This window comes from Taudactylus pleione, unplaced genomic scaffold, assembly GCF_031769625.1.
Source record: "Taudactylus pleione unplaced genomic scaffold, aTauple2 ptg000073l, whole genome shotgun sequence".
In the NCBI taxonomy this organism is placed as follows: Eukaryota; Metazoa; Chordata; class Amphibia; order Anura; family Myobatrachidae; genus Taudactylus; species Taudactylus pleione.
In genome coordinates this window covers 1653682-1678955 of record NW_028284475.1, presented here as the reverse complement: position 1 = coordinate 1678955, position 25274 = coordinate 1653682, and the positions used below count along the sequence as shown (strand labels likewise).

Below are 25274 nucleotides of genomic sequence, written 5' to 3'. Positions count from 1 at the left end.
CCGGGGGTATGAATAACATTCCACCCACAGATAATGAGCTGGTTCTCCCTGTGCAAACCTCAGCTGAAAGTTGAGAGGGCAGAAGAGTCTTTACCCATTGGTGTTAGGGCTAGATACATATCTATCTATTGCACTCAGGATTACGCAGCTGAGGAAGCCTGCTACATATGTAGGTTGAGTTAGCTGGTTCTCCTCACTCTTGGGGGACACGGGCACCTCAGCAATGATAGATACAGTAGCACAACCTGGAACCCTGCCACAAACAAACAGCAAACTCCCAATTCATAAAAAGGCATGGGACAAAAATAGCACATATCCCATATACTACATAATCTAGAACCTGTTCGGCGGTCAATGTGTGATCACCTAGAACACAGAATAGCTATCCTATAGCTAATTTGACTATGGTCTAGAATTCAGTGGACCCTTTCTTCAGCTAATCAACTATGATCTAGAGCCCAATGTATCTCTTCTTTAGATTATGTGATTGTGGTCTAGAACCCACCATCTCTCTCTCATACAGCCTATGTAATGAAGATCTAGACCCAAGTGTATCCTTCAGCTATCCAACTGTGGTCTGGAACATATTGTATATTTTCTTCAGGCTTTGTAACTATGATCGCATGTAACTGAGGATTCTAGTGAATCATTTTTTCGGAGTATGTCATTATTCTAGAACCCTATGTGATTATAATCTAGAATACAGTTTAAATTATTTTTTCAGCCTATTTAACTATGATCAATGTATATCTCCAGGACCACATGTAACCATGATCTAGAGCCCAGTGTAGGTTTACTTTAATACATTATCTAGAACCCTGTACAGCTCTCCTACAACCTACATAATCTAAAACTGGACATCTGTCCTACAACCTACATACAAATGACCTAGAAGAACCCAGTGTGTCTCACCTACAGCCTATGTAACGATGATGATAAACCCATTGTCTCTCTCCTATAGCCTATGTAAGGATGATGAAGAACCCATTGTCTCTCTCCTACAACCTATGTAAGGATGATGAAGAACCCAATGGGCGGAATTCAATTGTTTTCGCGGCCCGGATCTCCCATCTAAAGTGACAGGAGATCGCGGGCCGCTATTGAATTGTTCCAGCTGATTGCGCCCAAAGTGGTAGGGTTTAGCCGCGTAAATCGGCTAACCCCGACCAAAGTGCTGGGCGCATTCGTGAAAAGTGCAGTTTTGGCGCCCAAACAGGTCACTTTTCGCAGATTTCAGCTCGCACCCCTCTGGGGCTGCGAGCTGAAATGGAGCGCTGGCAGGTGATCGCGCCCGACAGGAGCAACAATTGAATAGCTCAGTTGGCCGCGATGGGGGCTGGAAACAATTGAATTCTGCCCATTGTCTCTCTCCTACAGCCTATGTATTGGTGGTCTAGAACCCATTGTCTCTCCTACAGCCTATGTATTGGTGGTCTAGAACCCATTGTCTCTCTCATACAGACTATGTATTGCTGGTCTAGAACCCAGTGTCTCTCTCCTACAGCCTATGTATTGGTGGTCTAGAGCCCAGTGTATCTCCCCTACAGCCTATGTATTGGTGGTCTAGAACCCAATGTCTCTCTGCTACAACCTATGTATTGGTGGTCTAGAACCCAATGTCTCTCTCCTTCAGCCAATGAATTGAAGGTCTAGAACCCAGTGTATCTCACCTACAGACTACATGACGATGATCTAGAACCCAGTGTCTCCCTACTACAGCCTATGTATTGGTGGTCTAGAACCCATTGTCTCTCTCCTTCAGCCAATGTATTCAAGGTCTAGAACCCCAGTGTATCTCCCCTGCAGCCTACATGACGATGATCTAGAACCCAGTGTCTCCCTCCTTCTGTTCACTCACCTGTAGCCCATGTAACAAGCTGTATATACTGGAAATCCTCTGCAGTGCCTCCTGAAATACAGAAAGTGCAGTGTCACCAATAATGTTATTTTCTTTAATTGAACAACAATGTAAAGAAATAAACCTGTATCTTAAGTAAATGCATATGAATTAGGAGAGGCATGGATACAAGACTGCATACACTATAGGTTCATACCTCTTGTGGGCCTTTATTCTGCAGCTGGTTCCCATTGCGGTCCTATAGGAGCAGACAATAAGGGATTTACATTTCCAATCCGAAACATCATACGCATGGTAGATTGTGCTGTCACATGTGCGCTGGGGGTACAGGATTATCCCAATACATAGGATATACAGCAGCACGTGTGACCTATATAAACTTCTATATAATATATAATCTTCTCATCTAGCTAAGATTCTAAAATGTGGCTTCTAAATAGAAAGATAATATACATGGAGCTTTGGGACGATTGCGAATTCCTGGTCTCACCTTGTGACTCGGATCCTCGTTCTTGCCGGAGTCTACGGATCCATTGACACTGCCGGTGTGGACATCTACAGGAAGACAAGGGAATGACAGATATTCAGCTACAGGTCCACAAGTGCTAGAAAGGGCACCAGAAAGGGGAGAGAGGCCAGAGGAGGCCCAGATACCTGCTAATCACTGCGGTGGATACTCACGTGCAGGGTGGGTTTGATGCTGGTCCAGTCTAAGCAGCGGCTGTTCGGATCCTATCGCAAGAATCGTATCTTTTAAGGCTTCCACTAAGAGACACAAAGCGAGGGTACCGTCAGACTGGATGCCTTACCGACACCGCATCATACCAATGTACGGAATCGGTGTGAATGACCGCCGGACCTATATCCAGCGGTTCAAATTCCGACCCCAGAAGACCGACAGCAATGAAAATCCCGACAGGTAAGTAAATATACTATCGCTAACCCTTTTCCCCCCCCCTAACCCTCCCTTAGGGGTGCCTAACCCCAACCTCCCCCCTAGTGCCTAACCCTAACCCCCCCGTAAGTGCCTAAACCTAATTCTCCCGTCCCTGCAGCCTATCATTACTCCCCTGTCGGGATTGCACAGTCGGGAAGCCAGCTGTCGGCATCTCGACAGTCGGCTTCCTGACTGCATACCCAATGTACATGTGTATCTGGATATGATCTATTGTTCTACATTCTTCACCTAGCAGAAAACAGGCCATACTGGGTGTGGCGTAACAGTAGATTTAAAGTGCCAATCTCCCTAGACTCAACTCTGCTCCTGCCAAACACTCAATGCCTTACCACACCTGGCCAGAAGGTGGCAGTGCACACATCCTATTTACTGGACACTGGCTTGCCGAATGCTCATCGGTGGCAGCTCTGGCCAACCGGGAACGCTCCACCTCCTATAAATCCTAAGTTTGCCCACAATTCCACAGGTCTCACCTTCTCTGATGGCCTCATTGATGAGCTTCTCGCCCCGATAGCTATCTGTGGACTCTGTTCGGAAGAGCTTGCGACTGTTACCCGTCACTGGGATGTCTCCCCCGGTCTGCAGGTGAAGCACCTTGGTGAAGAGGGTCACCTTCTCTTCCAGGATCTCAGCCACTTCTCTGTCTCGTTGCTGTATGACCTCTGTCAGGGACCATTAAACACAGGGTTAGGATTTCCCTTCTGGCACTGCCCTGCTAACACTGGGTCTAACATATGCTTATCAGCGGGGGGGCTATTACACCAAATTCTGAGGCCCTTGCTAGAGTAAGGTCAGAGTTATGGGAGCAGACTTTGGCTGATGACTAGATATGGCAGGATAAGCCACATGACAGGACACGGGAGTGCAGATGGAAGTCACCATATGTACCATGTACCTTTTAATTTCCTTAGTTTGGCATCAACTGCAGTCTCAATCAACGGGAATTCTTCTCGTTTGGGACATCTGAAAGTGAAATAAGCAGTGAGGTGACAGAGCCACAATGACATGAGAGTCCTCATATCAGCTTTAGTTCCTCTCCATGTGCGCCCATCGCTCGCAGAAAGCACAGTGGGACTTTTCACATAGCCACCAAAATGGCTGCCTTTGCCATGTGCAGGTGAGAGGGACACTTAATGAGAGATTCAGGGACGCCCAAAGCTCCCCCCATGATACTTACACCCGTACAGATTGTGAAATGATCTTCATCCACGTGTTCCGCTCTTCCCGAGAGGCAGCGTGGACCTCGTACATCTCAGGTGGCTTGGCGCTGATTAAGAACATTCCTTTCTCTTGGTTGGCAATGTCACGCACAATGAGGTTTGGCAAGGAGATCACAGCCGACTTGTCCTAATGTGCGGAAAGGGCACAGGGGCAGCGTGACCAGATCGATCAAATGATGGAACCCCAAACAGAAAAGCACCCAAATGACATGTTCTGGCCCTCAGAACGCCCACTGACACGTACAGAGATATGTATATATACACGCAAATACCACATTTGGTCTGCACAGGGAACGTACACGGAGAAGACCTCTTGTCCTTCTAAACAAATACTCATCCTCAGAACTCTTACCAAGTTTGGGAAGCAATATTTTGAGTCCTTCTCTTGGAGCAGAATGAGGACGTCCGTCATTAGCAGCATGATGACATCTACAAGAGACAATAATTGATCACCCACCGAGTATATCGGAAACCCCAGCTAACTGTGAACCAAAGATCAAAAGATGGAGCTGACAGAAAGGGATCGTCTTACTCAATTTTAAACAGTCCACTATGGAACACTGGAACCATGGGGTACAGAGATACGTAAGGGAACTTGGGCGCTTTAATAAAATCTTACTGAATTTGGATATCCTCCTCCTTTATATCCCCTCACCGGAAAGCAAGCCAGGTGTTTTATAACTCATCCCCAGGATAGGTAACCAATAGCTATCGCTATTTGCGAGCGCTCGCTCTGAATCAGGGCGGATTTAAAAAAAAATAAAAAATCCGCCTCCAGGCCGCTCGCATAGCTGTGGGTGACCAGCTTTTGCGAGCGGCCTGGCGATGGTCGCGATTATCGCGACCATCCGGCTTGCGACGAGACCTTTGTGGTAGGGTGTCAGCTCCCGCAAGCCCGAGTGATCTTCCTGCTTTAATAGAGCAGGAAGTTCACAGCTCACATCACGAATTATGTCAGTAGGGCTGCCCACAAACGGCAGGCGTTCCTTCAGGAACGCCTCCATTTGTCCAGCCACCCCCCCTCCCCGCCTACAAAACGGAGCGATCTGTCGATCAACATCGACAGCCGGCCCGTTTTGTAGCGAGCCCTGGAGCGAATGAAGGTCTCACTCGCTCCGGGTCTCGCGCGTGCGCACTGGGACGACCATCGACCCGCTTGCGAGCGCTATGTGCTCGCGAGCGGGTCTGAATCAGGCCCCTTGTCCCTTAAGAGACAATGTAAGAGAGAAAACTGGGCAGGTATCCAGTCTTCGAGAAAAGGATTTACCAGGAGTACAAAGATCGCCTTTTGTTCTGCAACCATTGTGGGACACTGGAACTATAGGGCCTCACCAAATAATGGTAGCAGAGGCATAGAGAACGCACGGGCGTGGGGGTTTACTAAGATCCATCAGTGCAACAGGGGAAAAGTATGCAGCCTGGACGTACACTACTCCCACCAAAAAACTTTGTATCCTAGGTGGGTTGGCTATGATTTCCCGGCGGCTGAATAGGGTGCCTAAACCTAACCCCCTCCCCCCCTATGGCTAAGAGCTAAGACAGGCCGGCTTACCTTAGTTCGGGAAGCCGTCTGTCGAGATGGTTTCCCGACCGTCGGAAACTCAACTACATCCCATCCTGGGTAACAGTGCCCACGTTTGTATGAAAAATACAGAGCTGAAACCTGCCATGTGCAGAGCATTAGACAAAAGCGCTCAGCATCTGTGGGTACAGATTGGCTCTAGAAAGGGGCTATAGAGAGGACAGAAACTCGGACCTCAGTCAGATTCCAACACGCGCAGTATTCCCCTGATGGCTGCTAGAGAAATTAAAATCCAAATAGTGATTTATTTATTTTTTAGCTGTGTAATTCAGGAACTGAAGTTTTAGAAACTTATCATCTCAATATATATCTGAGGTAAAATCTCAACAAAAATGTCACTTTCGGGAATAGGACCTTTGCAGCAATGACTTGTGAACGTTTCTCAGCATAGCTAAAAGCACCGAAACCCATATTATTCTAATTATTGTATCAGAAAATGCTGGCACTATAGGAACAAGTTAATAAATAATATGACTTTTTGATGGGACCTATTTTTAATTCATGAATTCCTTTTTCATGTAACAAAAGGTGGAATTAGTCAGTTTACCTTTCAGTAGACGAATGGGAGTGTCAATCAGTGGTGAGGTTCCGTCAAAACCTCATGCGCTAATACAACGTGGGTTATCCGGCAGGAAAACCTTGCTTGTTTTTTGGCACCCTACTAAGTTTTGGGCAAGAACCAGCATATTTTCCCTCCCGTGAACCCCTTCCCGTAACATGGGTGCCGAGATGACCTACCCCAACACCACGATCATTAATAATAGGTGGGGGTTTTCTTTCGTTCTGCTTTGTGTAGAACGTTTACAAAACCAGGATATAAGCTAGTTCTATACAAAGTAAGAGGAACACGCACGTTTCCAACACTACCATCATTAAGTGGCCCTTCGGTCCTCAGCGAGGGTTATCTATGTATACTTTTGTCTGTAGCTCTGTTTGGACAAGTTGGACCAAAACAATAAAGAAATACTTTAACTGCAGACCCATATGTCTTCCCATTACATTCTCTCTCTCAACGTGTAGAAACCATCAATGGTCACAAATGACCCGAGTGCTACCTTTAAAACGGCCGGCGGCAGTCTTCCACAAGAGGGAACCTTCGTGGATTAGCTTTCGTCGCAGCAACTCTTCCTTGCCGAAACAATAATCTCCCTGGATCATGGCAGTGGATTTGCTGTCCACCCGATGGTAAATCTCCAGCAGGCGTAGGTTCTTCTCATAGTTATAGACTTCCTGGTCGATGGTCGAGATGAGGTCCTTCACGAGTGTCAGAGAGGCAGCCAGGTCTTGATACTCCTCCTCATCACCTGTAGAATGAGAAGCTGTTGAATGAACTGCAGATGGACATGGATTCTACTCGATGTGATCCCGTTACAGCCCATCCAAAAGGTAGGGTAGAAGTGGGACTCCATGGTCTTCAGAAGAAGCATACAGGTGACGGCATGTTCTGGACATACAACTGACCTTTGGAGTTCTGCAGTATCCTGTCGATGAGCACTGGGTACTTCGTAATCCTCTGGGTGACAAGGAGAATACACTCCGGCACGCCATGCCTCCGAAGCAGCTGAGAGCGAGTGAGTTTCTGTACAGCAAGGAAACAAAGTCAATAGCAGAAGCCACAGGAAGACATCTATCTACCCCTCCTATTCTCCAGCTATTGCCTCCTATTCCCCAACTTTCGCCTCCTATTCTCCAACTATGGCATCTTATTCTTAAGTGTGCCACCTCGTGACCACTTGCGGTCTTGTGCGCTGGTCAAAGAAAACTCACTCGTATCAGCTGCTGGAACTTCTTGTCACGGGAGAACAGCTCCTTGTAGAGTTTCACCGCCTTCTGGTGCTGGCTGCAGAACTCTGTGTAGGCTTTCTTCATGTGCTCCGCATTGGTCCCTGAAAACTGCAGAGCAAACAACTTAATTACAGAGTGATCCTAACAGCAATACTGTCAAACTACAGTTCAATTAATTTTACAGTATACACTCAACAACAAGGTCAGCTCTCAGCTTCTCCTTATGGGGCTTAGAAAATATGGCATCTACATCTCAGATCCATCTGTGGCCTCCAAACCACAGGCTTTCTATCAACAGAGGACAACTCAGGACTGTGCCGTCTCATGGAGATAATTCCTGAAGACCATAAGACACAAAAAATGTTCAAGATACCACAAAAGCATGGGCGCATAACCAACATAGAAACCAAGTAGACCTTCGCATAAGAAGTACAGTGTCCTAGCTTATATGATAAGAAGACTGATCTCTACGTGACGGCAAAGTGCTGTGTGATTCTGTTCCAGATGAGACTTCTCTAGACATGTCTTATTTCACACAACTGGCCATTGGCACGATGAGTAGGTACCTGGTTGATGAGGATATCACCCAGCTTGTTAATGACGAAGTTCTTGTTGCTGTCGCAAGCTAGCGAGTCCTTACGCCTCTCCAAGAGCTGGATGAGGAAGCGTATATGAATGTCACTGAGCTCGTCCACGCATGGGAACATCTTCTGGACCAGAGCAGGGTCCATCTGCAGGTCCTCGATCATCCCCTTCCGGAACATGTTCGTCATGATCTTCAGTGTGCGAACGTGGTGGACCTCTGTCTGGATTAGCTCTGGGAAGAGAAGAAAGGAGAAAGCCATGGCTCGGACCATCCCATAGACATTGTCTTCTTCAATCTGGGCAGGACCCCCATGAGTTTTTTTTGTCCTCCTGAAGTCTCCCGACTCTCACCATATATAACATCCTGCCGTTTCATCACATCTTTCTTGTGCTGTTGGAGATAGTTATTGTCCACCGCCAAGCTCCATGAATCTGCCTCAAACTCCTTCTCATCCGTAGCAAAATCGCTCATCAGCTGGCTGTAGATGACATCAGCGCCTGGCGGGATAAATAGTAAAATAAGGGCCCTGTACTACAGCTGAGGTAATGTGACACACAGTGCATAGGTCAGTAAGACCTCCACAGCAATGTTCTGTATTGCCCACAAAGGACATAAGAGGACGGTCCGGTTCCTACCTCCTTCATCAATAAGCGACTCCACAGATAGTGTTCTGTTCCTCATGTTGAGCGAGTCCGTGGACTGAGATAAGATCCTGCGTATTCCCAGCGGACTTTCATCGTTCAAATTCCTGCGTAAAAAACATGAATACCGTCAGGATATGTTGTACCTCAGCTCTGTATATAACTGTGCCCTGTGGTGGACAAGGGTTTCTATGCTGCTCTAGAGTAGCCTTACCGATTGACCCAATATTGGACCTTACACGCAGCAATGGGCACCACTTTGTTGGTTATTAAACAAAAAGCCTCGGACTGAAGATGTAGGCAGCATTTGACGAAAGCTAGCGGGGATACGGTTTGGCTCAGCACAGCTGCAATGACCAGAAAACTTACCCCGCAATGTTTGTTGTGGAGACACTTTTGGAGAGAGACAAAGATGGCCGCCCACGGCGGGAGCCCAGTAGGGAGTGCCTGATGCTGTCGGAAGGATATATCGCAGAGTTGGGTCTTTCTCTCAATGTAGTGGCTGCAAAAGGAACCAGTATGTTACCAGCTGGAGAGTCACAGCTGCACCATGTACATATGCAAAGTGCTCATTTAGAAATCTTGCTATGGTCAGATAAGAATCACACATTTCCGAAGTGACAATTTAAAAAGCTCATCCCACTGAATGCTGTTCCAATCAGTTCCTGAAGGTGGCAGCGGAGGTCCACAAGTGTAATATTGCATCTTCTGCAGAATTAACCCTTCATCCACTTCTTCATGCCACCACAATAATCTATAGAGCAGTTTTATGTGTATTCACGCCACGTTTGTGCTGCCATACCTACACCCGTCCCTTCCCATACAGTTCTGTGCTGCCATACCTACACCCGTCCCTTCCCATACAGTTCTGTGCTGCCATACCTACACCCATCCCTTCCCATACAGTTCTGTGCTCCCATACCTACACCCGTCCCTTCCCATACACTTCTGTGCTGCCATACCTACACCCGTCCCTTCCCATACAGTTCTGTGCTGCCATACCTACACCCGTCCCTTCCCATACAGTTCTGTGCTGCCATAGCTACACCCGTCCCTTCCCATACAGTTCTGTGCTGCCATACCTACACCCGTCCCTTCCCATACACTTCTGTGCTGCCATAGCTACACCCGTCCCTTCCCATACAGTTCTGTGCTGCCATACCTACACCCGTCCCTTCCCATACACTTCTGTGCTGCCATACCTAGACCCATCCCTTCCCATACACTTCTGTGCTGCCATAGCTACACCCGTCCCTTCCCATACACTTCTGTGCTGCCATACCTACACCCGTCCCTTCCCATACAGTTCTGTGCTGCCATACCTACACCTGTCCCTTCCCATACACTTCTGTGCTGCCATACCTACACCCGTCCCTTCTCATACAGTTCTGTGCTGCCATACCTACACCCGTCCCTTCCCATACAGTTCTGTGCTGCCATACCTGCACCCGTCCCTTCCCATACACTTCTGTGCTGCCATACCTACACCCGTCCCTTCTCATTCAGTTCTGTGCTGCCATACCTACACCCGTCCCTTCCCATACAGTTCTGTGCTGCCATACCTGCACCCGTCCCTTCCCATACACTTCTGTGCTGCCATACCTACACCCGTCCCTTCCCACACAGTTCTGTGCTGCCATAGCTACACCCGTCCCTTCCCACACACTTCTGTGCTGCCATAGCTACACCCGTCCCTTCCCATACACTTCTGTGCTGCCATACCTAGACCCGTCCCTTCCCATACACTTCTGTTCTGCCATACCTACACCCGTCCCTTCCCATACACTTCTGTGCTGCCATACCTACACCCGTCCCTTCCCATACACTTCTGTGCTGCCATAGCTACACCCGTCCCTTTCCATACAGTTCTGTGCTGCCATACCTGCACCCGTCCCTTCCCATACACTTCTGTGCTGCCATAGCTACACCCGTCCCTTCCCATACACTTCTGTGCTGCCATAGCTACACCCGTCCCTTCCCATACAGTTCTGTGCTGCCATACCTACACCCGTCCCTTCCCATACACTTCTGTGCTGCCATAGCTACACCCGTCCCTTCCCATACAGTTCTGTGCTGCCATACCTACACCCGTCCCTTCCCATACACTTCTGTGCTGCCATAGCTACACCCGTCCCTTCCCATACACTTCTGTGCTGCCATACCTAGACCCATCCCTTCCCATACACTTCTGTGCTGCCATAGCTACACCCGTCCCTTCCCATACAGTTCAGATCAGTTGCGATATTGCGTCTCACTTATATTTTTTGTGATAAATTAACAGAATTTAGTATTTAGGCATTTTAGTTTGAACCCGTAGAGCTTTATAATGCTGTAAAGTGTATACATGTTAATAAAAAAAAAGTATCAGAAATTGAATTCTTGCACTAGGGGCCATTACACTTACTTTTATTCCGCAAGGACACGTTCTGTAGAGCAGAATTATTCTTTAGAAAAGCGGCTTTCTGTTGCTGGGAAAGGAAAATAAATATATGAAATATAAATTTAGTAATAGTTTTGTTCCCACCCCTCCCCTAATAACGCCTACACGGTATGTATTTACCTTCTGCTTCACCTTGGTGCAGCTGGGCAGAGCGTCCTTGCAGCGGTTGTGTATGGTAACACTGCAAGCTGGGGGGAAACAGAATATAAATCAGTTTTCAGCTCACTTCCAGTTCTCCATCTTCAAAATGGTGGGAGGTAAGAAATGTGGTTACAGGTGTTGTCGGACTTCGTTGGCCTGGGGACTCTACAAGTGCTGTAGAGCCACCGATGTTCAGTTAATTGCTCTACCAGGGGTATCCAACATGCAGCCCCCCAGCTGATGTGGAACTACACATACCAGCATGCACTGCCAAAGTGTCGCTATTACGGCATGCTGATACTGTGGCAATGCATGCTGGGGATGTGTAGTTCCACATCATCTGGAGAGCCGCATGTTGAATACCCCTGGAGGCAGACATCATTTACACACAGAGCACAAAATGGCCGTGCAATAGGACCGGACATAACCCTGAATGCTTCCTAGATCAGACATTGGTTTCATTTTAAAGAAAAAAAAAAAATCACAGCTCGGCCTCATATGCGTTCATGTCACTTCATCCAGCAATTGGAAAACTTATGGTTTACTTTTTTTCAGAAAATATCTCCAGGAAAATGGCCGACCACCAGTTTTCATGTCAGTGTGCTGGCTATTGTTTCAATGTATATGACCTCTTTTCAGTATGAAGTGTCGGCTTCCCTCTATGTACAGCTATTATTTCCTGGATTGTAACATATTTCACACCCCTAGCATGCGTGGCATCGCTTCCTGTGTGGCGGCCATTTTGTGGTTTCCTAACATTACTGTCTGTGCACACCCTATAACCCGGCACACACTTATGGGGCAAAGCTGCACTACTATTTCATTATATAGCACTAACAAAACACACAATGCTGAAAGACTATATACAGCTTGCACCTTCTTCTATTTTACCACATGGCTGCGTACATTTCCTAAACAAGTTAAGTTGCCCTGGAAATTGCTCCGTGTGTGGGTGCAAAGCAACTAGAAACCTAATAAACATCTCGATTGATCAGTTGTCAATCAGGACTGGAGGACAAAATGTCCGCCTGGTGCAAAAACAAGATGGGGTTGCCCATAGTAACCGATAAGATCAGGTCACTTAAGGAGATAAAAGGAGGCTTTTGGTTTCTCAAATCTTCCCTGCACCATAGTGTACTATGTATGTAATAATACCAGCTCTGGGCATCACTCACAAAGCTCCTTGTAAGGGAGGAAAGTTTGTCCGGCTATATAAAATGGCTGCCCCCTCTGTATGAAGCGATGAGCCTACCTGGAAAGTGTCTCAAATTATCAGCTATAGTTCCTACGCTGCCAAACGTATACTGAAAGTGAAGCATGCCCTGTTCCTTGGTACCATCAGTGCTGTCCCGTCACACGACAAAACCTGTGCGCTCTCTGGCGCGGTTTACAGATGGGAAATGGCACGCGGTAGTTTCTGGTGGGCTAAAATCATTTTCTCAGACTCCAGGAAAGCCCCCATATAATCACGTGTTGGTGGGTGGGCCCTTAATGCTGAGATTCTATTTACAAATATTAATTCTTTATGTCAAAAACATTATATACTGTTAATAGTAATTTTGAACTATTTTATTTTTGTATTTATAGTAAAATTTTTGAGAAAAAAAATTAATCAGTAACCAACCAATACTAATATTGAATTACGAGTTAAAAAAAAAAAAAAAATTCTTCTATATAGGAGCTTGGTATAATGAGTATGGTGTGCCGTATAGAGCTCACGTATGGTGTGCCGTATAGAGCTCACGCAGCACAGGGTTAACACTGCATAGTTGTTTTAGGATAGGAACCTACTTCCTCCTCACGTATAAATAGAGCCCGGAAACCCCTCCTCAGTGTGCGAGACGAGGCTGGCGCAGATCAGGCCTGAGCAGAGGGTTGGGTACACGGTCCCACTACATCCCTGAGCGACAGGTCTACCTCACATTCCTAAACAAAGCAAAAAACATGGCAACCTGAGGAGTTAGGGCAGGGGGGTACCAAGGGGACGATGAGGGAGGATGCCGGAGGTGGTCAGCACGTCACCAACTGCTTTATACAAACACACAAACTGGCACGCACCAGGGTCTGCCATTTTGTGAGCTGAGCACGGATGGGTACACAGCCAAGGAACTAGTGGCACCACTGAGGCATGAGGCACAGAGTGGACAGTGATAAGCGGAAATGCTGTCATTATACTCCATTAGGGCCATTTATCAAATAAAAAAGGGATTATGACATGGATAATGGACACTGGGCATCAGATGGATGAATATGGGGAGGGGGCGCTATGGCCAGTCTGGGGTGCCCTGAGGGGAGATGACGTATGCCCAAACTGTGTAGCCAGTAATGAGATGAGTGAGGCAGACAGGAAGATCTTCTCCTGTGACATCTTACAATAGGCCCATTGTGTGCAGTTTGGAACGGAGAGCTTACAACGTCTGTGTCGCCCAAATCACGAGCTCTCAGATGAGCGCAGTCAGCTCCTGCAGAATCGGGTCACCCCCGACCGTCTACAAGGGGCCAGAATGTGGGGGTTACAAGGGAACGACCCATTATTAAACCAGAAATGTTTTTATTACACATTAGCCCTAATAGGGAGACTCAGTCTAGTCCTAGGAGGCATAATGCAATTTTGTGGCCTTCACCGATATCTTATCAATTCCCTGGGAAAATAATGAGATCATCATCATCATCTTTCATTCATAGGGCCCCACACAGCTCCGCAGTAGCCTACATAGGCACAGAATGGTATACACAGGAACGTAACCTTACATCTATACGTAATATATAATGATATAACCACAATGCCAGATCACACCACCACTCTGGTCACCTGGATGGCTGCCTGCTCATCAATATTGATTTAGCTGACAAAATGGCTGCCTGCACCCTGTCCAGGCGGTGGTACACTGTAACCTCTATAACTAGTGCTTGTACGGTGTTACGTGGGTTGCGCACTGCCGTGGCCTCCCCCTCTGTCAGCACGTGGCTTTGTCGCTGATGCGCCGTCTATGAACCAGTTGAGCGGCTGCAGTTTGGAAGATTTGGCTCATAGAAAAGACACACTGGAGCTATGTGTACCCGGAGAATATGGCGGCCGACGGGCCGACACACCGTATCCCATGGTACACATCAGAACGTTCCTTCCTTCATTACCTTGCATGGCGCCACATGTGATATCGTTTGCTTGGCCGTGCAGCATGGCTGATCATAAAATATCGTTACGAACGCGGAAGTGCGCAGTTTGGTCGTACACACTGAACGATCCAGACGATATGTCATTTTGATTCGTCTGGAAACAACAAATTTTGGGGCCGACATCGCTGCACAGTGTACGCAGCTTAAGGGCAAATCCGAAAGACGTTTGCTGCTCAGACTGAGGGCCTGATTCATTAGGGATCGCTATTGCTAAAGCGTACGCAGACGGACGCAGATCAGACATAGCTGCATTACACTAGTGGGACGATGACTATACACAGTCAGATGCGATCGTGGTCCAACTGCCTCCATCATAGTATTATCATTTATATTATATAACGGTGTACCTGGGTACGGGCACCTGTAACTACTCTCTGTTACCGGTAGATAAAACACTTGCAATGATGTTATTAAATATTCTTAATAAACTCAAATAAAATGGTTTTACACCCGAGGATTCTGTCATATACAAGAAATTATATACCCACCAAGAGAAACATATATACGCATCCTCACACACGCGATGCACAGTAACATGGCGGCATTGCTGGAGTTCTAGAGGCCATGCAGGGCGAGAATGGGATCTCCTATTAGATAGCAGGGTCACCGAGATGAGATAAAGGGGTGTAGGGGGCCGGAAAACTCGCATCCGAACACGTAATCAAATGCAGAAAGCAACCTGAACGCAAGGCGACCCATGAACCAATAGGACAGGGATATAAAGGGCCCAGAATGCGGCTGGTGTTGGCGTGTCTGTACAGAGACGGGGATATAAAGGGCCCAGAATGCGGTCTGTCCTGCGATGTGGGAGCTGGTGTTGGCGTGTCTGTACAGAGACGGGGAGATAAAGGGCCCAGAATGCGGTCTGTCCTGCGATGTGGGAGCTGGTGTTGGCGTGTCTGTACAGAGAGGGGGATATAAAGGGCCCAGAATGCGGTCTGTCCTGCGATGTGGGAGCTGGTGTTGGCGTGTCTGTACAGAGACGGGGATATAAAGGGCCCAGAATGCGGTCTGTCCTGCGATGTGGGAGCTGGTGTTGGCGTGTCTGTACAGAGACGGGGAGATAAAGGGCCCAGAATGCGGTCTGTCCTGCGATGTGGGAGCTGGTGTTGGCGTGTCTGTACAGAGAGGGGGATATAAAGGGCCCAGAATGCGGTCTGTCCTGCGATGTGGGAGCTGGTGTTGGCGTGTCTGTACAGAGAGGGGGATATAAAGGGACCAGAATGCGGTCTGTCCTGCGATGTGGGAGCTGGTGTTGGCGTGTCTGTACAGAGACGGGGATATAAAGGACCCAGAATGCGGTCTGTCCTGCGATGTGGGAGCTGGTGTTGGCGTGTCTGTACAGAGACGGGGATATAAAGGACCCAGAATGCGGTCTGTCCTGCGATGTGGGAGCTGGTGTTGGCGTGTCTGTACAGAGACGGAGATATAAAGGACCCAGAATGCGGTCTGTCCTGCGATGTGGGAGCTGGTGTTGGCGTGTCTGTACAGAGAGGGGGAGATAAAGGGCCCAGAATGCGGTCTGTCCTGCGGAGGGGGAGCTGGTGTTGGCGTGTCTGTACAGAGAGGGGGATATAAAGGACCCAGAATGCGGTCTGTCCTGCGATGTGGGAGCTGGTGTTGGCGTGTCTGTACAGAGAGGGGGATATAAAGGGCCCAGAATGCGGTCTGTCCTGCGATGTGGGAGCTGGTGTTGGCGTGTCTGTACAGAGAGGGGGATATAAAGGGCCCAGAATGCGGTCTGTCCTGCGATGTGGGAGCTGGTGTTGGCGTGTCTGTACAGAGACGGGGATATAAAGGGCCCAGAATGCGGTCTGTCCTGCAATGTGGGAGCTGGTGTTGGCGTGTCTGTACAGAGAGGGGATATAAAGGGCCCAGAATGCGGTCTGTCCTGCGATGTGGGAGCTGGTGTTGGCGTGTCTGTACAGAGAGGGGGATATAAAGGGCCCAGAATGCGGTCTGTCCTGCGATGTGGGAGCTGGTGTTGGCGTGTCTGTACAGAGACGGGGATATAAAGGACCCAGAATGCGGTCTGTCCTGCGATGTGGGAGCTGGTGTTGGCGTGTCTGTACAGAGAGGGGGATATAAAGGGCCCAGAATGCGGTCTGTCCTGCGATGTGGGAGCTGGTGTTGGCGTGTCTGTACAGAGACCTGGATATAAAGGACCCAGAATGCGGTCTGTCCTGTTTTGTGGGAGCTGGTGTTGGCGTGTCTGTACAGAGACGGGGATATAAAGGGCCCAGAATGCGGTCTGTCCTGCGATGTAGGATCTGGTGTTGGCGTGTCTGTACAGAGAGGGGGATATAAAGGGCCCAGAATGCGGTCTGTCCTGCGATGTGGGAGCTGGTGTTGGCGTGTCTGTACAGAGACGTGGATATAAAGGACCCAGAATGCGGTCTGTCCTGCGATGTGGGAGCTGGTGTTGGCGTGTCTGTACAGAGAGGGGGATATAAAGGGCCCAGAATGCGGTCTGTCCTGCGATGTGGGAGCTGGTGTTGGCGTGTCTGTACAGAGAGGGGGATATAAAGGGCCCAGAATGCGGTCTGTCCTGCGATGTGGGAGCTGGTGTTGGCGTGTCTGTACAGAGACGTGGATATAAAGGACCCAGAATGCGGTCTGTCCTGTTTTGTGGGAGCTGGTGTTGGCGTGTCTGTACAGAGACGGGGATATAAAGGGCCCAGAATGCGGTCTGTCCTGCGATGTAGGATCTGGTGTTGGCGTGTCTGTACAGAGACGGGGATATAAAGGACCCAGAATGCGGTCTGTCCTGCGATGTGGGAGCTGGTGTTGGCGTGTCTGTACAGAGACGGAGATATAAAGGACCCAGAATGCGGTCTGTCCTGCGGAGGGGGAGCTGGTGTTGGCGTGTCTGTACAGAGAGGGGGATATAAAGGGCCCAGAATGCGGTCTGTCCTGCGGAGGGGGAGCTGGTGTTGGCGTGTCTGTACAGAGAGGGGGATATAAAGGACCCAGAATGCGGTCTGTCCTGCGATGTGGGAGCTGGTGTTGGCGTGTCTGTACAGAGACGGAGATATAAAGGACCCAGAATGCGGTCTGTCCTGCGATGTGGGAGCTGGTGTTGGCGTGTCTGTACAGAGAGGGGGAGATAAAGGGCCCAGAATGCGGTCTGTCCTGCGGAGGGGGAGCTGGTGTTGGCGTGTCTGTACAGAGAGGGGGATATAAAGGGCCCAGAATGCGGTCTGTCCTGCGGAGGGGGAGCTGGTGTTGGCGTGTCTGTACAGAGACGGGATATAAAGGGCCCAGAATGCGGTCTGTCCTGCGATGTGGGAGCTGGTGTTGGCGTGTCTGTACAGAGACGGGGATATAAAGGACCCAGAATGCGGTCTGTCCTGCGGAGGGGGAGCTGGTGTTGGCGTGTCTGTACAGAGAGGGGGATATAAAGGGCCCAGAATGCGGTCTGTCCTGCGGAGGGGGAGCTGGTGTTGGCGTGTCTGTACAGAGACGGGGATATAAAGGGCCCAGAATGCGGTCTGTCCTGCGATGTGGGAGCTGGTGTTGGCGTGTCTGTACAGAGACGGGATATAAAGGGCCCAGAATGCGGTCTGTCCTGCGATGTGGGAGCTGGTGTTGGCGTGTCTGTACAGAGACGGGGATATAAAGGACCCAGAATGCGGTCTGTCCTGCGATGTGGGTTCTGGTGTTGGCGTGTCTGTACAGAGAGGGGGATATAAAGTACCCAGAATGCGGTCTGTCCTGCGATGTGGGAGCTGGTGTTGGCGTGTCTGTACAGAGACGGGGATATATAGGGCCCAGAATGCGGTCTGTCCTGCGATGTGGGAGCTGGTGTTGGCGTGTCTGTACAGAGACGGGGACATAAAGGACCCAGAATGCGGTCTGTCCTGCGATGTGGGAGCTGGTGTTGGCGTGTCTGTACAGAGACGGGGAGATAAAGGGCCCAGAATGCGGTCTGTCCTGCGATGTGGGAGCTGGTGTTGGCGTGTCTGTACAGAGAGGGGGAGATAAAGGGCCCAGAATGTGGTCTGTCCTGCGATGTGGGAGCTGGTGTTGGCGTGTCTGTACAGAGACGGGGACATAAAGGACCCAGAATGCGGTCTGTCCTGCGATGTGGGAGCTGGTGTTGGCGTGCCTGTACAGAGACGGGGATATAAAGGACCCAGAATGCGGTCTGTCCTGCGATGTGGGAGCTGGTGTTGGCATGCCTGTACAGAGACGGGGATATAAAGGGCCCAGAATGCGGTCTGTCCTGCGGAGGGGGAGCTGGTGTTGGCATGTCTGTACAGAGAGGGGGATATAAAGTACCCAGAATGCGGTCTGTCCTGCGATGTGGGAGCTGGTGTTGGCGTGTCTGTACAGAGACGGGGAGATAAAGGGCCCAGAATGCGGTCTGTCCTGCGATGTGGGAGCTGGTGTTGGCGTGTCTGTACAGAGAGGGGGAGATAAAGGGCCCAGAATGTGGTCTGTCCTGCGATGTGGGAGCTGGTGTTGGCGTGTCTGTACAGAGACGGGGACATAAAGGACCCAGAATGCGGTCTGTCCTGCGATGTGGGAGCTGGTGTTGGCGTGCCTGTACAGAGACGGGGATATAAAGGACCCAGAATGCGGTCTGTCCTGCGATGTGGGAGCTGGTGTTGGCATGCCTGTACAGAGACGGGGATATAAAGGGCCCAGAATGCGGTCTGTCCTGCGGAGGGGGAGCTGGTGTTGGCATGTCTGTACAGAGAGGGGGATATAAAGTACCCAGAATGCGGTCTGTCCTGCGATGTGGGAGCTGGTGTTGGCGTGTCTGTACAGACAAGGGGATATAAAGGGCCCAGAATGCGGTCTGTCCTGCGAAGGGGGAGCTGGTGTTGGCGTGTCTGTACAGAGACGTGGATATAAAGGACCCAGAATGCGGTCTGTCCTGCGATGTGGGAGCTGGTGTTGGAGTGTCTGTACAGAGGGGGGGATATAAAGGGCCCAGAATGTGGTCTGTCTTGCGGAGGGGGAGCTGGTGTTGGCGTGTCTGTACAGAGAGGGGGGAGATAAAGGGCCCAGAATGCGGTCTGTCCTGCGGAGGGGGAGCTGGTGTTGGCGTGTCTGTACAGAGAGGGGGATATAAAGGGCCCAGAATGCAGTCTGTCCTGCGATGTGGGAGCTGGTGTTGGCGTGTCTGTACAGAGAGGGGGATATAAAGGGCCCAGAATGCGGTCTGTCCTGCGGAGGGGGAGCTGGTGTTGGCGTGTCTGTACAGAGAGGGGGATATAAAGGGCCCAGAATGCGGTCTGTCCTGCGATGTGGGAGCTGGTGTTGGCGTGTCTGTACAGAGAGGGGGATATAAAGGGCCCAGAATGCGGTCTGTCCTGCGGAGGGGGAGCTGGTGTTGGCGTGTCTGTACAGAGACGTGGATATAAAGGACCCAGAATGCGGTCTGTCCTGCGATGTGGGAGCTGGTGTTGGAGTGTCTGTACAGAGGGGGGGATATAAAGGGCCCAGAATGTGGTCTGTCTTGCGGAGGGGGAGCTGGTGTTGGCGTGTCTGTACAGAGAGGGGGATATAAAGGGCCCAGAATGCGGTCTGTCCTGCGGAGGGGGAGCTGGTGTTGGCGTGTCTGTACAGAGAGGGGGATTAGCACTTGACTGCAGCTGAGTCCTAACACAGATGTTGTCTCTGGGAACACAAGGATCCTATTAAGTGTGCTGGCCGTGCAGCTGTTCTCAGCGGAGGCGCACGCAGGTGGAGACGGCTACATGACGTAAGGGTAGGAGATCCTAGCAGGGGCTTCTGTCTTCTTCTTCTTAGAGTGACCAGGGGCTCCTGGCTGCACTAGACGCCCCAAACTATTTCCATAGCCCTGTCCGGCCACTAATAGACAGCTCAACCGCAAATCCTTCCCACCGGCACTCGTGGTTCCATGTCATATATCCCACTAGAGTGTAAGCTCTTCTGATCAGCCTCTAGGCCTCTGCTGACCAATACTTCAGAACCAGCTGGTGTGTTACCGTAGGTGAGTTTTTCCAATCTGAGTGAAGACAGAATATTGCAAAAAGCGCCAAAAGGAACTTGTAATGAATGTATAACAAAACTCGTTATGCAATGGGATGCTGGATAATGTTTTCACTGCTTAAATGTTGAAGGTAAAGTGCATACACAAATAGATAATAAAATCAAAACGAAGACTGTACATATTAATCCAATCACATAGAAATGTACAACGCTAAAATGAGAATAGTGAACCTCTAATAGGTTCACAGGGTGGCGCTTAGTCCCGCACGGAGGCGAGTACCACAGGGGGGGTTCAGAACCACAAAGAACCAATCACTGTTGTGGCGAGTACTGAACAACACCTATTAGAGAGTGGCGGCCCACAACTCTAATAGGGTAATGAGTGTAAGGTAATAAGTTTTGTGGTCATGCACGTAATTGTTTTTTTATTTTTTATTATATTTTTATTAGTATTAGTATTTCTATTTTTATTTTATTTCATTTAATTTTATTTATACATGTCTATGGTTGCTGTTTTTGTTATTTTTCACTTTTATTTATCTATTTACTCTGACCATTATGTTCATATCTATTCCATTTTTCGGTTCCCATTTAAATATTATAATTATGAATATTTATTACTCCGTTGATCTGTGCCAGAGACTTTGATTGACATTCCTATAACCAATTACCAAGTACTCAGAGGAAAACAGGAGGGGCTATGATTGATTAGAATCTAGGAACAATCACTCCGAAGTGACATCACACTTTGGGGCATATATTGCCCACACCTAAGATGGACATTACATACTCCCTGATGAAGGCTGTAAGGCTGATACGTGTAGGAGCACAGTGATTGTTCCACTCACACTTAGCACATTGTTGCAGTGAAACGAGAGGTGGAATTCCTCCTATACAACTGGCAAGTGAAAGACCAACCCGTGGCAACTACCAGCATCTGAGGCGCGATCACGTGATCGAAGACAAGAGAACCCGGAAGTCACCAGGAAAGGAGAATCCCGGCAGAGACAGTAGCGTGCAGTCGGCACGCACTGTGAAGACGGATAGAGACGTGGTTTGGGACGCCCGCATCGGACACAGGTAAGACTCCATAGGAGAGAGTACCTGACGATTGGCCCGGCAAGGCTTTTCGCCAGAGACGTCCCCTCCAAGACTGCCGCAGCAGTTTCGGCGGTTAAGGTCAGTGTTATCGCCCCCTCAACAAGGGGCTGCACACTGATACCTACATACCCCGACTGCCATAAGCAAGTCCAGAGTTTGATACCGGCCCTGCAAGGCAGTCCCATCCGTTTAACAACACCGATGTCGGCCAGCTGAAATAGGACGACCCCTACAGAGACGCTGCGATTACGTGCACGACCACAAAACCTAATACCTTACACTCATTACCCTATTAGAGTTGTGGGCCGCCACTCTCTAATAGGTGTTGTTCAGTACTCGCCACAACAGTGATTGGTTCTTTGTGGTTCTGAACCCCCCCTGTGTTACTCGCCTCCGTGCGGGACTAAGCGCCACCCTGTGAACCTATTAGAGGTTCACTATTCTCATTTTAGCGTTGTACATTTCTATGTGATTGGATTAATATGTACAGTCTTCGTTTTGATTTTATTATCTATTTGTGTATGCACTTTACCTTCAACATTTAAGCAGTGAAAACATTATCCAGCATCCCATTGCATAACGAGTTTTGTTATACATTCATTACAAGTTCCTTTTGGCGCTTTTTACGGGGTACCTCCATTTGCAATTTTCTCCTGCCTTGGGTATACCCCAACGAGTGAGCGCTAGGTTATCTATTTCTTTAGTTTTTCCAATCTGCCTAATAATTTGGAGGTCTGTTTCTGGACCAGCGGATGGATGAAGGGCGATGCAGGAAGGCTATCAGCAGCTGGAGTTATCTGCCTGACAAATAGCTCGAGGATTTCGTTTCAAATGAAAAAGCTTTTATCATTGTTCGGGTATATACAGAGCAATGAGAGCCGAAACTCAACCCAATGTTTACCTTGTAAACCTCAGCAAAAATACACGTGATGGGTAACTGAACGTGCGTTTGGCTGCCTCTTATAAATCCGGCCCTTTTAGTTGAACAGATCAAACGCTGGCTTAATGGGTCGTGCAAGGAAGTCGTGGCTAGTTAGACGATTAAAACGTGTTTGTTCTGGGATGGTGGGAGGGGGGGGGGGGTGAAGATAGGAAAACGTGGGGTGACTTTAGAGGGTCCTGAGCGATGAGGTACATGGAGAGTAAGACTGGGGGTGCTGGGCACAGGAGTAGGATCGGGGGGAGGTGAGCAGAACTACTCATAGTTTGTGTTTTAGGATACACACAGATTTATCGGAGTCTGGGGAGTTTAGGAACCAGTTACTTTATTATTTCTTATCCAGGCCAGAGGCGGGTTGTCAGAACAAGGTCTCAACTATAGTCCACAGAGCTTACAATCTACTGCTGACGGGTCATACAGATGTGTAATAGCAATGACTAGTTATGTACTATACATACTGTGTGTACAGATAAACTATAGCAGCAGTCATAGAGAAGGTCAGCCGCCATATGTAACAGTAATGTATCCTGGGCATGGCGAGGAGGATGTATTACACACGTGCTCACACCACAGAACATGCTCTCACACACCGTGGCACCTAGATAGGTCCAAGTGTCTCCTTGTAGCCTGGCGCTCTGTGTAGCTTCACTGATGGTAACAATACCCATACCGGTAGCACCGACCCGTCAGCCAGTGCCAATGTCTGGACATCAGAGGTTCCCTCACCTCTCCGGAACTTGTGGAACTATAGGTTCCAGCATGTCTGTTTTTGGGACGTATTGACTTATCGGCCTTTGGATCCTAAATAGACATTAAAGGCACAGTGGTGCCGCAGGATACTTACGCCTGAAGCCCATTAACCGTAAGGAGACTTACGGGGCATCTCCCAGTAAGGGCCTGGGCTGCGGGAGGATGTCTAGCACTAAGACCAGCTGCAGCCCTATAGCCAGCTGTGGGCCCATATCAGGTGACAGCAGACAGATGGAACGTGTAAGCTGATCTATTACAAGCAAAGGACCCGTCAAAGAACCATTTACCAACAGTTTAAAACAAGACCCAGCAAGTGGCAGAGATATTTAAATGCAATTATTTATGGCACTCAGGCAATTAAAAATAAATAAATATGTAATCACACACACACACATATACACACACACACACATATACACATATATATATACACACACACACATATATACACACACACACACATATATATATACACACATATACACACACACACGCACGTAACATGGGGGTCTGTTCATGGAGCAGTGAGGAGCCCTTCATCGGTGATAACAGCGTTTTACTGCTTCGTCCCATTCACCTCCCTGTGGAGAAATGTGACATTGCCCCAGCGGTGCCCCAGGCCCGTGTCAGGATGGCCGCCTCGTACACTAGTATGGGAAGAGCAATTGGATCATAGAAGCACGGAGAGCTCAGCTTTGCCAATTTCTCAGGATGGCGGTAAGAGGCTGGCGAGGGAGGGGGAAGCAGACAATACCCCCATCTCCCCGCCTCCTCCCTGTTATCCCGCCCCCTTCTCTGACTGTGGCCAATCAGTGGTCTCCCAGGGAGAGAGTGGCAGAGAAAAAAAATTTAAAATGTATGCCCCCTCCTCCCCGTGTGACCGGGACCCTTCCTGGACAAAATGTGTGTTATGTTGGGTCACTTCAGCATTTCACATGGCCGGTACCTGAATTTCTAGTTAACATCATTATACATCTAAATGATGCGATATATACAGCAGTGATACAGTAGAACTACATGAATAGACCCCATAGTCTTAATGGTGGGCATTGCACCGCAGATTGCAGCCCTAGATGTGTTATCCATTTACACACGCACATGTATGTCCTAAACACACAAATGTACAGCCTCTCTCCCTACACACGCACACGTATGTCCTAAACACACAAATGTACAACCTCTCTCCGTACACACCCACACGTATGTCCTAAACACACAAATGTACAGCCTCTCTCCCTACACACGCATGTCCTAAACACACAAATGTACAGCCTCTCTCCCTACACACGCACACGTATGTCCTAAACACACAAATGTACAGCCTCTCTCCCTGCACACGCACACGTATGTCCTAAACACACAAATGTACAGCCTCTCTCCCTACACACACACACACACGTATGTCCTAAACACACAATGTGCAACCTCTCTCCCTACACACGCACACGTATGTCCTAAACACACAAATGTACAGCCTCTCTCCCTACACACGCATGTCCTAAACACACAAATGTACAGTCTCTCTCCCTACACACGCACACGTATGTCCTAAACACACAAATGTACAGCCTCTCTCCCTACACACACACACACGTATGTCCTAAACACACAATGTGCAACCTCTCTCCCTACACACACACACACGTATGTCCTAAACACACAAATGTACAGCCTCTCTCCCTACACACACACACACGTATGTCCTAAACACACAAATGTACAGCCTCTCTCCCTATACACGCATGTCCTAAACACACAAATGTACAGCCTCTCTCCCTACACACGCACACGTATGTCCTAAACACACAAATGTACAGCCTCTCTCCCTACACACGCACATGTATGTCCTAAACACACAAATGTACAGCCTCTCTCCCTACACACACACACGTATGTCCTAAACACACAAATGTACAGCCTCTCTCCCTACACACACACACACGTATGTCCTAAACACACAAATGTACAGCCTCTCTCCCTACACATGCATGTCCTAAACACACAAAGGTACAGCCTCTCTCCCTACACACGCATGTCCTAAACACACAAATGTACAGCCTCTCTCCCTACACACGCACACGTATGTCCTAAACACACAAATGTACAGCCTCTCTCCCTACACACACGCACA

The 25274-nt window shown here is 48.9% G+C and overlaps 1 protein-coding gene across 3 annotated transcripts in view; it reads right to left on the bottom strand.

Annotated features, from left to right (window-relative positions):
* The window catches only part of ARHGEF2 (Rho/Rac guanine nucleotide exchange factor 2), a 174993-nt gene that overhangs the window by 4519 nt on the left and 145200 nt on the right, over positions 1 to 25274 (bottom strand). For all 3 annotated transcript variants that reach the window (XM_088467547.1, XM_088467548.1, XM_088467549.1), the window contains 17 exons: positions 11191 to 11258; positions 11035 to 11098; positions 9000 to 9132; positions 8625 to 8737; positions 8340 to 8486; positions 7970 to 8220; positions 7386 to 7511; positions 7080 to 7197; positions 6674 to 6922; positions 4389 to 4465; positions 3994 to 4163; positions 3712 to 3779; positions 3290 to 3478; positions 2540 to 2623; positions 2349 to 2413; positions 2055 to 2096; positions 1859 to 1909 (listed from right to left, as the gene is read on the bottom strand). In XM_088467547.1, coding sequence (XP_088323673.1) covers positions 1859 to 1909; positions 2055 to 2096; positions 2349 to 2413; positions 2540 to 2623; positions 3290 to 3478; positions 3712 to 3779; positions 3994 to 4163; positions 4389 to 4465; positions 6674 to 6922; positions 7080 to 7197; positions 7386 to 7511; positions 7970 to 8220; positions 8340 to 8486; positions 8625 to 8737; positions 9000 to 9132; positions 11035 to 11098; positions 11191 to 11258 — 2015 coding nt within the window. The remainder of the gene's footprint in view (positions 1 to 1858; positions 1910 to 2054; positions 2097 to 2348; positions 2414 to 2539; positions 2624 to 3289; positions 3479 to 3711; positions 3780 to 3993; positions 4164 to 4388; positions 4466 to 6673; positions 6923 to 7079; positions 7198 to 7385; positions 7512 to 7969; positions 8221 to 8339; positions 8487 to 8624; positions 8738 to 8999; positions 9133 to 11034; positions 11099 to 11190; positions 11259 to 25274) is intronic.